The following is a 12,292-nucleotide window of genomic DNA, read 5'->3' as shown; positions in this document are numbered from 1 at the left end:
TTTTTTTGAGACGCAGTCTCACTCTGTCACCCAGGTTGGAGTGCGATGGCATGATCTTGGCTCACTGCAACCTCCGTCCCCCAGGTTCAAGCGATTCTCCTGCCTCAGACTCCTGAGTAGCTGGGATTACGGGCACCCGCCACCACGCTAGGCTAATTTTTGTACTTTATTAGTAGAGACGGAGTTTATCCATGTTGGCCAGGCTGGTCTCAAACTCCTGACCTCAAGTAATCCACCCACCTCGACCTCCCAAAGTGCTGGGATTACAGGTGTGAGCCACCATGCCCGGCTGGGTATGGTATATTTCATTGTAATTTGCTTTTCACTTTGCTTTGTGGATATTTTCCCATGCCAATAAATATAGATCTGCACCATTTTCTAATGGCTTCATGGTATTCCATTATATTGATGTGCTACAATTAGAGATGATATTTATATCATCAGAGCCAGGAGGTCCTTGGAAATGTACCTTGTGCATATGTATATACTTGGAAAAGTGCATTCAGAGGGAGGCAGACTCAGGCTTTGCAAGGGACTGTATAGCACAGTGAGGCCCAGGGGCTTTGAACTTCCTGCTAGATTTCAGTTCTGAAGCCATCACTTACTGGCTGAGAGAGCTGGGCAAATTATTTAACCTTCCTGTGAGTATTCTCATCGATAAAATGGGAGTACTGACAGTACTGTATCTCCTCAGAGGATTGTTGCAAAGATTAGCTTCAGAAATGTGCACAGAGTACTTAGGACAAAAGGAAGTGTGCACTAATACATTGCCATTAAAAAGATATCTCGGGTGTCCGCGAGTTGCCGAATGGAGCTGAGCATCTTGATGAAACCGGGGATCTCAGGGTGAAGACTGAAGCCCTAGGCTATGGTGGAAGTTGGGCGCCTGAATTACATGTGGAAATATGCCAGCTGAACATTGGACCACCACGGCCTGCCCTCGACTCAGCGCCTAGTGCCAACAGAACACCTTTCAGGATCCACAGCAATGCAGACAACAGAACCCACACAGGCTTCCGTTCTCAAGAGGCCATCAAAACATAACTGCTGGCCAGGCATGGTGGCTCATGCCTGTAACCCCAGCACTTTGGGAGGCCGAGGCAGACAGATCACTTGAGGCCAGGAGTTCAAGACTAGCCTGGCGAACATGGTGAAACCCCGTCTCTACTAAAAATACAAAAAACTAGCTGGGTGTGGTGGTGGGTGCCTGTAATCCCAGCTACTCTGGAGACTGAGGCAGAAGAATTGCTTGAACCCAGGAGGTGGAGGTTGCAGTGAGCTGAGATTTCGCCATTGCACTCCAGCCTGGGTGACAGAGCGAGGCTCTGTCTCAAAAAAAAAAAAAAAAATAAATGAAATGAAATGAAATAAATAACTGCTGACGAGACAATTTACATTTCCTTCCCCTCACTACACTCCCTGATTGCTCTGGATCAGTGTGACTGACACCTTTGGATCTTACATGCTACTTGGGAAAGTTCTATGGAGAAGGCAAAGATTTTGAAGGCGCAGGAGACTATCATAGATACTCACAATGATCATAGATAGTAGTATCATAGTACCATAGATACTCAAAGTGATCATAGATAGTAGTAGTATCATAGTACCATAGATACTCACAATGGCATCTACCTAAAGCATTCGAAAGCTTTGCATCAACCAAAGGAAAAGCACCAGTGAGAGTCAAGATACAGTTCCAGACAGGTGCTACTTCTTATTGTAAAGGTGTCCAGGTCTTGTGCTTATGATGTGTTCAGATCAGTGACGGAAACGATGAAGACAGAGAGACTGGAAGGAAGAACACGACAGTTTAGTAGTACTAAGTATGGTCAGTTAGATCGGGGTCCCTAACCCTCAGGCCAAGGACCGGTACTGGTCTGTGACCTGTTAGGAACTGGGCTGCACACCAGGAGGCGAGCAGCAGGTGAGCGAGTGAGCTCCTCATCCTGTCAGATCAGCAGCAGCATTAGATTCCCACAGGAGTGCGAACCGTATTGCAAACTGCACACGAGGGATCTAGGTTGTGCACTCCTTACGAGAATCTAATGCCTGATGATCTGAGGTAGAAGTTTCATCCCCAAATCACTTTCCCCCCGACCCCTGGTGTCTGTGGAAAAATTGTCTTCCACAGAACTGGTCCCTGGTGCCAAAAAAGTTGGGGACTGCTGAGTTAGATCATAACACTTAATCCTGATAATAACTCTGTGAGGCAAGGTTTGTTCAGCCCAATAAACAGCAGAAATATGGGTCAAATCTAGGTTCAAAGTTGATGCTCATTCTATGATACATACTGCCTCTGATAACAGGTATCCTAATAAGTACCTTCCTGGAGAGTTTTGTTGCCATACGACTTTCTGTAGTTACTTTCTTTTCCTTTGTCTTTCTTTCTTTCTTTCTTTTTTATAGTTACAGAGTCTCGTTCTAAATAGTCGATATTTTAAGCTTTGGGGATCATACAGTCTCTGTTGCAACCACTCACTTGTGACAGCCATAGACAATGTGTAAATGAATAGGTGAGCAAGGCTATGTTCCAATACAACTTTATATACTTATGTACTTATTTATTTATTTATTTATTGAGATAGAGTCTCGCTCTGTCCCGCAGGCTGGAGTGCAGTGGCGCAATCTCGGCTCACTGCAAGCTCAGCCTCCCAGGTTCACGCCATTCTCCTGCCTCAGCCTCCTGAGTAGCTGGGACTACAGGCGCCCACCACCACACCCAGCTAATTTTTAGCATTTTTAGTGGAGACGGGTTTCGCTGTGTTAGCCGGGATGGTCTTGATCTCCTGACCTCGTGATCCACCCACCTTGGCCTCCCAAAGTGCTGGGATTACAGGCATGAGCCACTGCACCTGGCCTATTTATTTATTATTATTATTTTTGAGATGGAGTCTCACTCTGCCACCCAGGCTGGAGTGCAGAGGCACAATCTTGGCTCACTGCAACCTCCACCCCCTGGGTTCAAGCGATTCTCCAGCCTCAGCCTCCCGAGTAGCTGGGATTACAGGTGCCTGCCACTGCACCCAGCTAAGTTTTGTATTTTTAGTAGAGACAGGGGTTCACCATCTTGGCCAGGCTGGTCTTGAACTCCTGACCTCGTGATCCACCTGCCTCAGCCTCCCAAAGTGCTGGGATTAAAGGCGTGAGCCACTGCGCCCAGCCACAAATTTATTTACGGAAACAGACAGTAGCCATATTTGGCCCATGAGCTATATAGTTCGGTCAATCCTTGTGATATACCAAAGATAGTCATTTTTTTTTTTTTTTTTTTTTTTTTTTTTTTTTTGAGACAGTCTCGCTCTGTCACCCAGGCTGGAGTGCAGTGGCCGGATCTCAGCTCACTGCAACCCCCGCCTCCCGGGTTCACGCCATTCTCCTGCCTCAGCCTCCCGAGTGACTGGGACTACAGGCGCTCGCCACCTCGCCCGGCTAGTTTTTTGTATTTTTTTTAGTAGAGACGGGGTTTCACCGTGTTCGCCAGGATGGTCTCGATCTCCTGACCTCGTGATCCGCCCGTCTTGGCCTCCCAAAGTGCTGGGATTACAGGCTTGAGCCACCGCGCCCGGCAAGATAGTCATTTTTGACATATTTTAGTCTACATAGTTTCAGAGAGCTTTGACTCCTGTAATTCTTGCAACTCCCTAGTTCTGTATCCTGCAGTGATTCCCCAGTGTCCCTCACCGTAGAAGCCTCCATGTTTTATTATAACAGAGCCTTGGAAACAAGGGTGTGAGCCAAGAACTCGAGCTTGTGCCCATCATGGTGAAATTTGCATCATTAGAAGAATATTTACAGCTGGGCGCGGTGGCTCATGCCTATAATCCCAGCACTTTGGGAGGCTGAGGCGGGCAGATCATCTGAAGTCAGGAGTTGGAGATCAGCCTGACCAACATGGAGAAACCCCGTCTCTACTGAAAATACAAAAAATTAGCTGGGTGTGGTGGCGCATGCCTGTAATCCCAGTTACTCGGGAGGCTGAAGCAGGAGAATCGCTTGAACTTGGTAGGTGGAGGTTGCAGTGAGCTGAGATCACACCATTGCACTCCAGCCTGGGCAACAAGAGTGAAACTCCATCTCAAAAAAAAAAAATTTTACAAAGGACTTTAGAGAAATCAGTCAGTACCCTACTGCCTGCAACAGAGCTAGCCCTGTGGTAGGAAATCTCATACAGTGGGGGGGGGGCTCTAATTTCAGAGGATAAGAACCTGGCCTCCCATGGAGGTCTCAGTTGGAGCTATTGATTATATGGTGGAACAAGATGAGACTGACAGCACTTGAGCTACCCATATCTAAATTCTGTTCAGGGAATTTTATGCCAGTCAGCTGCACCAATATACCCTGCCATGCTAGCAAGTGTCTTGGTTTTAAACCTGCTACCGTCCCCACCCCCTACCCACAACTCTATCAAATTATTCATGTTGGCCTGATTTTCTTACTCTTCCATCTTTTCTGGCATTTTTTGGTGTGTGTTTGTGTGTGTGTGTGTGGCTGCTTTAGAGACATTCTGCCACCTTTCTGAACTTAGCTACTTAGCTAGATCAGGGAGAGTAGGCAGGTTGTGATTGGAATCTTTTTTTTTTTTTTTGAGATGGAGTCTCGCTCTGTCACCCAGGCTGGAGTGCAGGGGCACAATCTCAGCTCACTGCAAGTTCCACCTCCCGGTTTCACACCATTCTCCTGCGTCAGCCTCCCAAGTAGCTGGGACTACAGGTGCCTGCCACCACACCTGGCTAATTTTTTGTATTTTTGGTAGAGATGGGGTTTCACTCTGTTAGCCAGGATCGTCTTGATCTCCTGACCTCGTGATCCTCCCACCTCAGCCTCCCAAATTGCTGGGATTACAGGCAAGAGCCACAGTGCCCAGCGTGATTGGAATCTTAATAACCTGTCAAAACAGAGCATTTAAATCCTATTCATGTTATTTTCTATTCTTCCCATGGAGCACAGACAGCCAAAAAGACAAATAAGAGAGGCCCCAGGCCAGGCACAGTGGCTCATGCTTGTAATTCCAGCATTTTGGGAGGCTGAGGCAGGCGGATCACCTGAGGTCGGGAGTTTGAGACCAGCACGACCAAAATGGAAAAACCCCATCTCCACTAAAAATACAAAATTAGCCGGGCAAGGTGGCACATGCCTGTAATCCCAGCTACTCGGGAGGCTGTGGCAGGAGAATCACTTGAACCCAGGAGGTGGAGGTTTGCGATGAGCCAAGATCGCACCATTGCACTCTATCCTGGGCAACAAAAGTGAAATTCCATCTCAAAAAAGAAAAGAAAAGAAAAGAAAAGAAATACAATACAGTAATGTGAAATCGGGCTACTTCTGACTTTTTTCTTTTTTTTTTTTTTTTGAGAGGGAATCTTGCTCTGTCACCCAGGCTGGAGTACAGTGGCGCGATCTCAGCTCACTGCAACCTCCGCCTCCTGGGTTCACACAATTCTGTCTTAGCCTCCCGAGTAGCTGGAATTACAGGCACATGCCACCATGCCTGGCTAATTTTTTGTATTTTTTAGTAGAGACGGGGTTTCACCATGTTAGCCAGGATGGTCTGGATCTCCTGACCTCGTGATCTGTCGGCCTCGGCCTCCCAAATTGCTGGGATTACAGGCATGAGCCCCTGCACCCTGCCTACTTCTGACAGTTTTATGGTGTGTGATATAGGATACAACACGATGTATGAAGCTCTTTGTGATAATTTTTAATTTTGAAATAGCTGATTCTTTGGGGATCATTTAATACATAATTCCACGGGTTTTAGTGAAAAAAAAAAAAGAGATCTCAGGGTCGGGCAAGGTGCCTCATTCCTGAAATCCCAGCAATTTAGGAGGCCAGGGTGGGAGGATTGCTTGAGCCTAGGAGTTTGACATCAGCTTGGGCAACATGGCATAACCCCGTCTATATAAAAAGTACAAAAAATTAGCCTGGTATGGTGGTGTGCACCTGTAGTCCTAGCTACTTGGGAGGCTGAGGTGGGAGGATCGCTTCAGCCTGGGAGGTCAAGGCTGCAATGAACTGAGATTGCTCCACTGCACTCTAGCCTGGGCAACGGAGTGGGACTCCTTCTCAAAAAAAGATTTGATGGAGGTGGGAAAAAAAAAAAAAAAGATTTGATGGAGGTGAATTACTCTATGGATGTTTGTTGGCTAGTTTTCTAGGAAGAGGGAATGGCCAATGCAAAAGCCCCCAAGTTAAGCCTGCTCTGGAAAAGCAGCAGAGCATCATCGGGTGGAAAGCAAATAAGTCAGGAGGAAAACATCTGAGATGATCAGAGTGGGCGTGAGGGGCAGATAGGTAGGGCCTTGTAGGTAGTTTAGATTTTAGGTTTTTACTCTGGAGGAAATGGAAAGTTTTGAGCAGATAAGGAGATGAGCTGACTTAGGTTTTTGTTTGTTTGTTTGTTTGTTTTTTGAGACGGAGTCTCTCTCTGTCACGCAGGCTGGAGTGTAATGGTGCGATCTCAGCTCACTGCAGAGCTCACAGCTCCTGAGTTCAAGCAATTCTCCTGCCTCAGCCTCCTGGGCAGCTGGGATTACAGGCGTGCGCCACCCCACCCCCGGCTAATTTTTGTATTTTTAGTAGAGACGGGGTTTCGCCATGTTGGCCAGGCTGGTCTCGAACTCCTGACCTCCGATGATCCACCTGCCTCGTCCTTCCCAAGTGCTGGGAATATAGGCGTGAGCCACCGCGCCCGGCCAGATTTTAAAGATCCCTCTGTTTTGGTAGGAGGAAAAACAAACTAGGGAAGACAAGAGACCATTCGGTTTCTAAGCATGTGCAATTACGTCTCAGCTTCATCTCATGCCTTTCAGTTTGCCGAGCTCGCCAGGTGGCAGAGGGAACTGGGGACTCCGAATTCGCAGCTCCAGCTCCAGCCCCGCAGGTGGCAGCAGCTCACAGCAAGCTCCTCCAACGCGAGGCAGCGCCTTCCTTCACTACCCTACTTAAAGGCGGCTTTCCGTTGGTTCGAGTGGCAGCGACATTATCCAATGGTTGCCTGTGTTCGTTCAGCTTTGTCGGACGGGCGATGGCTCCAGCCAATAGACAGGAGGGCTATCCGCGGTTTCTGATTGGCTACTTTGTTCGTATATAAAATGCACGCGCGGGCGCGAGGCCCTTCTCTCGCCAGGCGTCCTCGTGGAAGGTTGGTACGCTGGCCAGATCGGCGTCTGGGGCGTCAGCGGGAAGCATGGAGGGGTCTTTGGGGGCTTTTGGGAACATGGAGTCCTATCCTGTTCCGCCTGGGGCCTCGGTGGCGGCTTGCACGCCCCGAGATGGCGGCGGCTGCCCTAGGCAGAGCCGGCGGGCGCTTGCGCGTGTCTTGCTCCTCGTAGGCCCAGGACCGGGGAATGGGTGTCAGGGTGACCAGGCCTGAGCTCCCTCTCTCTCCTCAGTGACATCGTCTTTAAACCCTGCGTGGCAATCCCTGACGCACCGCCGTGATGCCCAGGGAAGACAGGGCGACCTGGAAGTCCAACTACTTCCTTAAGATCATCGTAAGTGCAGGGTGGGTCTCCTCTGCCCTTCATGTTGCCCCAGCGCAAATAGGGACAGTCAGCTGCTATGTGCTGAGGGTCTATTCAGTACCGGCTACTGAATTAGGCCACTTTCGGGAAAATCCTGTTTAGTTAACAATTTCCTGAGATAGGTCCCTTCTGTTGCAGATAAACAGGCTCAGGTAAGTTAAGTGGCTCCTAAGATGACAGCATTCATATCCAGGTCTGTCTGGCTTCCAAAAGAGCGCACGTTATACCTTTTTTGTTTTTTTTTAACGGAGTCTCGATGTGTTGTCCAGAATCTTGGCTCACTGTAACCTCTGCCTCCCAGGTTCAAGCGATTCTCGTGCTTCAGCCTCCCAAGTAGCTGGGATGACAGGGGTGCGCCACCACACCCAGCTAATTTTTGTATTTTCAGGAGAGACGGGGATTCACCACGTTGGCCAGGATGGTCTCGATCTCTTGATCTCATGGTCTGCCCGCTTCTGCCTCCCTAAGTGCTAGGATTATAGGTGTGAGCCACTGCGCCCAGCCGCACATTCTACTTTTACTGTATCTTTGAGAAGGTCTGAGGCCAGTAGTGACTCATTGTAAGGAAGCAAGTTGTTGCATATTTAGGACCTGTCAGTCAAGAAACTTAAGTGTCCAGTGACTTGGATGGCCTTTGAGGTGGGTCTTCCTTGCCCAGAAACGCTGACTGTACTGCGCTTAAGCAATTAGGCAGCATTGTAGAGCATAGCTTGTATCACATTTTCCCACACTTAAAAGGTTTTCAGACACAAAACTCGAAAGAATTGTACAACGATCCGGATATACACGTCTAGATTCTTTTTACAAGTAATAACGTTGCTCTGTTTGCTTAACGTTCTGCTTTGAATGCTGTGAGTCTAGCCCTCTTGACCAGCTTATTTGGAACATTCCTTTTTTTATCCTGATAACCATTTTAGTGAATCAGAAACCTCCCTCGTAATTGGGAAAAATAAAAAAAAGTAAGTAAAAAACGAAAGGCCGGGCGCGGTGGCTCAAGCCTGTAATCCCAGCACTTTGGGAGGCCGAGACGGGCGGATCACGAGGTCAGGAGATCGAGACCATCCTGGCTAACACAGTGAAACCCTGTCTTTACTAAAAAAGACAAAAAAACTAGCCAGGTGAGGTGGCGGGCGCCTGTAGTCCCAGCTACTCCAGGAGGCTGAGGCAGGAGAATGGCATAAACCCGGGAGGCGGAGCTTGCAGTGAGCTGAGATCCGGCCACTGCACTCCAGCCTGGGCGACAGAGCGAGACTCCATCTCCAAAAAAAAAAAAAAAAATTAAAAACTCCTTGATCGAATGTAGAAACCTGATTTTCAGCATTCATATCCAGCAAACCAGTCATCCAGTTTGGCAGTGTTACAACGTAGCTCCCACTTTCCCTCTGACTTCAAAAGCTTAGAAGAAAGGGAGTGAGAAGGAAACAAATTGTGGGGTTCAGTTTCTCCTGGCATTTTTTTCCCTCTTTCTTCCTGTTAAACTTGGCTCCTCTGACTTGTTTTTTGTAGCAACTATTGGATGATTATCCGAAATGTTTCATTGTGGGAGCAGACAATGTGGGCTCCAAGCAGATGCAGCAGATCCGCATGTCCCTTCGAGGGAAGGCCGTGGTGCTGATGGGCAAGAACACCATGATGCGCAAGGCCATCCGAGGGCACCTGGAAAACAACCCAGCTCTGGAGAAGTCAGTTCCACTGGCAGTTTTGTCCTCCCTCCCCAGTGCCCGTCTCCCTCTTCCTGGAGAATGGTGCTGAAAGGTGATTTTCTCCTGTAAACTTCTCTTTGCAGACTGCTGCCTCATATCCGGGGGAATGTGGGCTTTGTGTTCACCAAGGAGGACCTCACTGAGATCAGGGATATGTTGCTGGCCAATAAGGTAAGGGGACAATTGAGTTGGCTAAAGAGATTCTGTAGTTGCTTCTTAAAGCAAAATGGACCATTCTCAGGTTGTATGAGTGGAGAGGCTTTTCTCACTGTTCGTTGTCTTTGTCAGGTGCCAGCTGCTGCCCGTGCTGGTGCCATTGCTCCGTGTGAAGTCACTGTGCCAGCCCAGAACACTGGACTCGGGCCCGAGAAGACCTCCTTTTTCCAGGCTTTAGGTATCACCACTAAAATCTCCAGGGGCACCATTGAAATCCTGGTGAGTGGACCTGGTTTGCCTGTGCTAACTAGGCAAATGGGGGGCTGCTTTTAGTGGCCATGGGTCTGTTGGTTGTCCAGGTGTTTACTGCCCCATTGTTACCTTGTTCAGAGTGATGTGCAGCTGATCAAGACTGGAGACAAAGTGGGAGCCAGCGAAGCCACGCTGCTGAACATGCTCAACATCTCCCCCTTCTCCTTTGGGCTGGTCATCCAGCAGGTGTTTGACAATGGCAGCATCTATAATCCTGAAGTGCTTGACATCACAGAGGAAACTCTGCATTCTCGCTTCCTGGAGGTACATGCTCTCAGCCTTGCCCCCTCTTACACTGATGGTTGAGAGCATGACAAGGGTCAGACTGAGTCCCTGTAACCAAGGACTGTGTTTTCATCTGTCTACCTGCCTCATCTGTAAAATGTCAGTAACAACATAAGATTGTTGAAGGATTTAATGAATTAATGGATGTAAAGTCTTAGAACAGTGCTGGGCTGTTATTCTAGGGCCAGGAATAAGACTGTCAAATTTTGCCATCAAAATGCCCTTTAAGAGGCGGAGGTTGTGGTGAGCTGACATGGTGCCACTGCACTCCAGCCTGAGTGACAGAGTGAGACTCTGTCTAAAAAAAAAAATGCCCTTTAAATAATGAATAATAGTGATAGAAAATTTTTTTCTTGGATAAACCATAAATTGAAATTAATGTATATAATTAGATATTATTAGCTACTCTGAGGTAGCTTCATTTACTTGTTGAAAGTTTGACTAGTGAATGAAATTCACATCTGGAAATAGTTGAACATTTTCGTTCATGGAACTCAATGGCGATGTTAGTCATTTATGCTTTTCACTATGGTAGTGGCTTTGGAAGTAAATGCCATCAATAATGGTATTCAGAACACCTGGGTTTGGAGTAAGGGCAAAATTCATTTGATGGGTCTGAATTGGTATGAGATGACGTGGCCTCTCGAGACTGAGCTGCCAACCTGGCAATTATTGTCTGCCAAGGGTTCTCTTTATTAAGCTTTACTTGGACTTCCTTTCCTGTAGGGAATCTCACGTAAAATGAAATCTTCCCTCCCCCAGGGTGTCCGCAATGTTGCCAGTGTCTGTCTGCAGATTGGCTACCCAACTGTTGCATCAGTACCCCATTCTATCATCAACGGGTACAAACGAGTCCTGGCCTTGTCTGTGGAGACGGATTACACCTTCCCACTTGCTGAAAAGGTAAAAGGATCCCACCAGGACCACAGTGGGCCTGACTGTGACAAATTAGGGTGACATATGGTGGCCTAAAGTGCCTTTACAGTTGTATTTTATATAGCAGATAATTTTGTGAGGATATTTGAGAAGTTGGGGGGCAGGGAAGGCGTTTCTCACTTGAGAAATGACAAGAGACCCAAAGGGGGTTAATGGGCAAGAGCTGGGCCTTAGGATTCCCCCCTCACTAGGCCATACCCAAGCTGTCCTGCTTGGGCCACTTGTGACAGGCAAGGCTTCACACTAACTGTGATATTGTTGCTCCTTAAACTCTACCATGGCAGGAGGGTGGGTAGTAGCGGAGTGTGGATGACCATTTTGACCACTTCTCCCTCCCTTCAGGTCAAGGCCTTCTTGGCTGATCCATCTGCCTTTGTGGCTGCTGCCCCTGTGGCTGCTGCCACCACAGCTGCTCCTGCTGCTGCTGCTGCAGCCCCAGCTAAGGTTGAAGCCAAGGAAGAGTCGGAGGAGTCGGACGAGGATATGGGATTTGGTCTCTTTGACTAATCACCAAAAAGCAACCAACTTAGCCAGCTTTATTTGCAAAACAAGGAAATAAAGGCTTACTTCTTTAAAAAGTCTCTGGACTCTTAATTTTGTATTTTTTTTTTCCTTTTTGATACAGGGTCTGGCTGTTGCCCAGGCTGGAGTGTGGTGGTGTAACTACAACTCACTGCACCCTCGAACTCTTGGGGTCAAGGGGATCCTCCTATCTCAGCCTTCCAAGTAGCTGGGACTACAGGCACACACCATGACGCTCAGCTACTAATTTTGTAGAGATGTTGCACAAGCTGGTCTCATTCCTGGCTTCAAGGAATTCTCCCGCCTCAGCCTCCCAAAGTGCTAGGATTATAGGTTTGAGCCACCGTGTGCCTGGCCCTTAATTTTGAGGCTTTATAGTGCCATATGCTAGAAACCAAAGCCATGGTGAAACCATAGAGCTTTGTATTTAGGTGTTGATGTTTGGGTAACGTCTTTGTATCTAAATGAAGCTACCAGTCAAACACCCTGTATGGTTTTCTAGACACAGTTGTAACTGTATTACACTAGAATTGTTATTTCCATGGCCACTGCAGTAGAGTAGGTTTAGTGCCAGCTGAGATAGGCACCTGGTGGATGCTAGGGCCAGTCCCATAGAGCAGTTTTTCAAACTGGATGGTGCTCCAACTCATTAGCAGGTGGTGAACAGTTTGTATTTTTGAGACAGTCTCACCCTGTTGCCCAGACTGGGGTGCAGTGGCTTGGTCTTCACTCAATGCAACCTCCGCCTCCTGGGTTCAAGCGATTCTCCTGCTTCAGCCTCCCAAGACGCTGGAATTACCACAGGCAGCTGCCACCATACCTGGCAAATTTTTTTTTTTTTTTTTTTTTTTTTTT

General features: G+C 47.9%; 1 protein-coding gene across 3 annotated transcripts; it reads left to right on the top strand.

Annotated features, from left to right (window-relative positions):
* The first annotated feature begins 7,012 nt into the window (after window positions 1–7,012).
* RPLP0 (ribosomal protein, large, P0) lies at window positions 7,013–11,494 on the top strand. 3 transcript variants are annotated; one of them, XM_011964418.1, is made up of 8 exons: window positions 7,013–7,141; window positions 7,392–7,493; window positions 9,030–9,205; window positions 9,310–9,397; window positions 9,515–9,661; window positions 9,773–9,958; window positions 10,742–10,882; window positions 11,258–11,494. In XM_011964418.1, the coding sequence occupies exons 2-8, from the start codon at window positions 7,440–7,442 to the stop codon at window positions 11,420–11,422; spliced, it is 957 nt and encodes a 318-aa protein (XP_011819808.1). In that variant the 5' UTR covers window positions 7,013–7,141; window positions 7,392–7,439; the 3' UTR covers window positions 11,423–11,494. The 3 variants fall into 3 exon arrangements, with proteins under 3 accessions (XP_011819808.1, XP_011819809.1, XP_011819810.1); XM_011964419.1 differs by having other exon boundaries at window positions 7,332–7,493; XM_011964420.1 differs by lacking the exon at window positions 9,773–9,958 and having other exon boundaries at window positions 11,258–11,493.
* Window positions 11,495–12,292: the final 798 nt, after the last annotated feature.

The sequence above is a fragment of the Mandrillus leucophaeus genome, unplaced genomic scaffold (assembly GCF_000951045.1).
Source record: "Mandrillus leucophaeus isolate KB7577 unplaced genomic scaffold, Mleu.le_1.0 Scaffold7, whole genome shotgun sequence".
NCBI classification, from domain to species: Eukaryota; Metazoa; Chordata; class Mammalia; order Primates; family Cercopithecidae; genus Mandrillus; species Mandrillus leucophaeus.
This window is presented reverse-complemented; position numbering and strand designations above follow the sequence as displayed.

Bases quoted from the DNA above. Each gene is read 5' to 3' on its own strand.
- RPLP0 (XM_011964418.1), top strand. From the start codon at position 7,440: ATGCCCAGGGAAGACAGGGCGACCTGGAAGTCCAACTACTTCCTTAAG. The intron at 9,206-9,309 runs GTCAGTTCCACT...TTCTCTTTGCAG, and splicing joins AACAACCCAGCTCTGGAGAA to ACTGCTGCCTCATATCCGGG. The intron at 9,662-9,772 runs GTGAGTGGACCT...TACCTTGTTCAG, and splicing joins GGGGCACCATTGAAATCCTG to AGTGATGTGCAGCTGATCAA.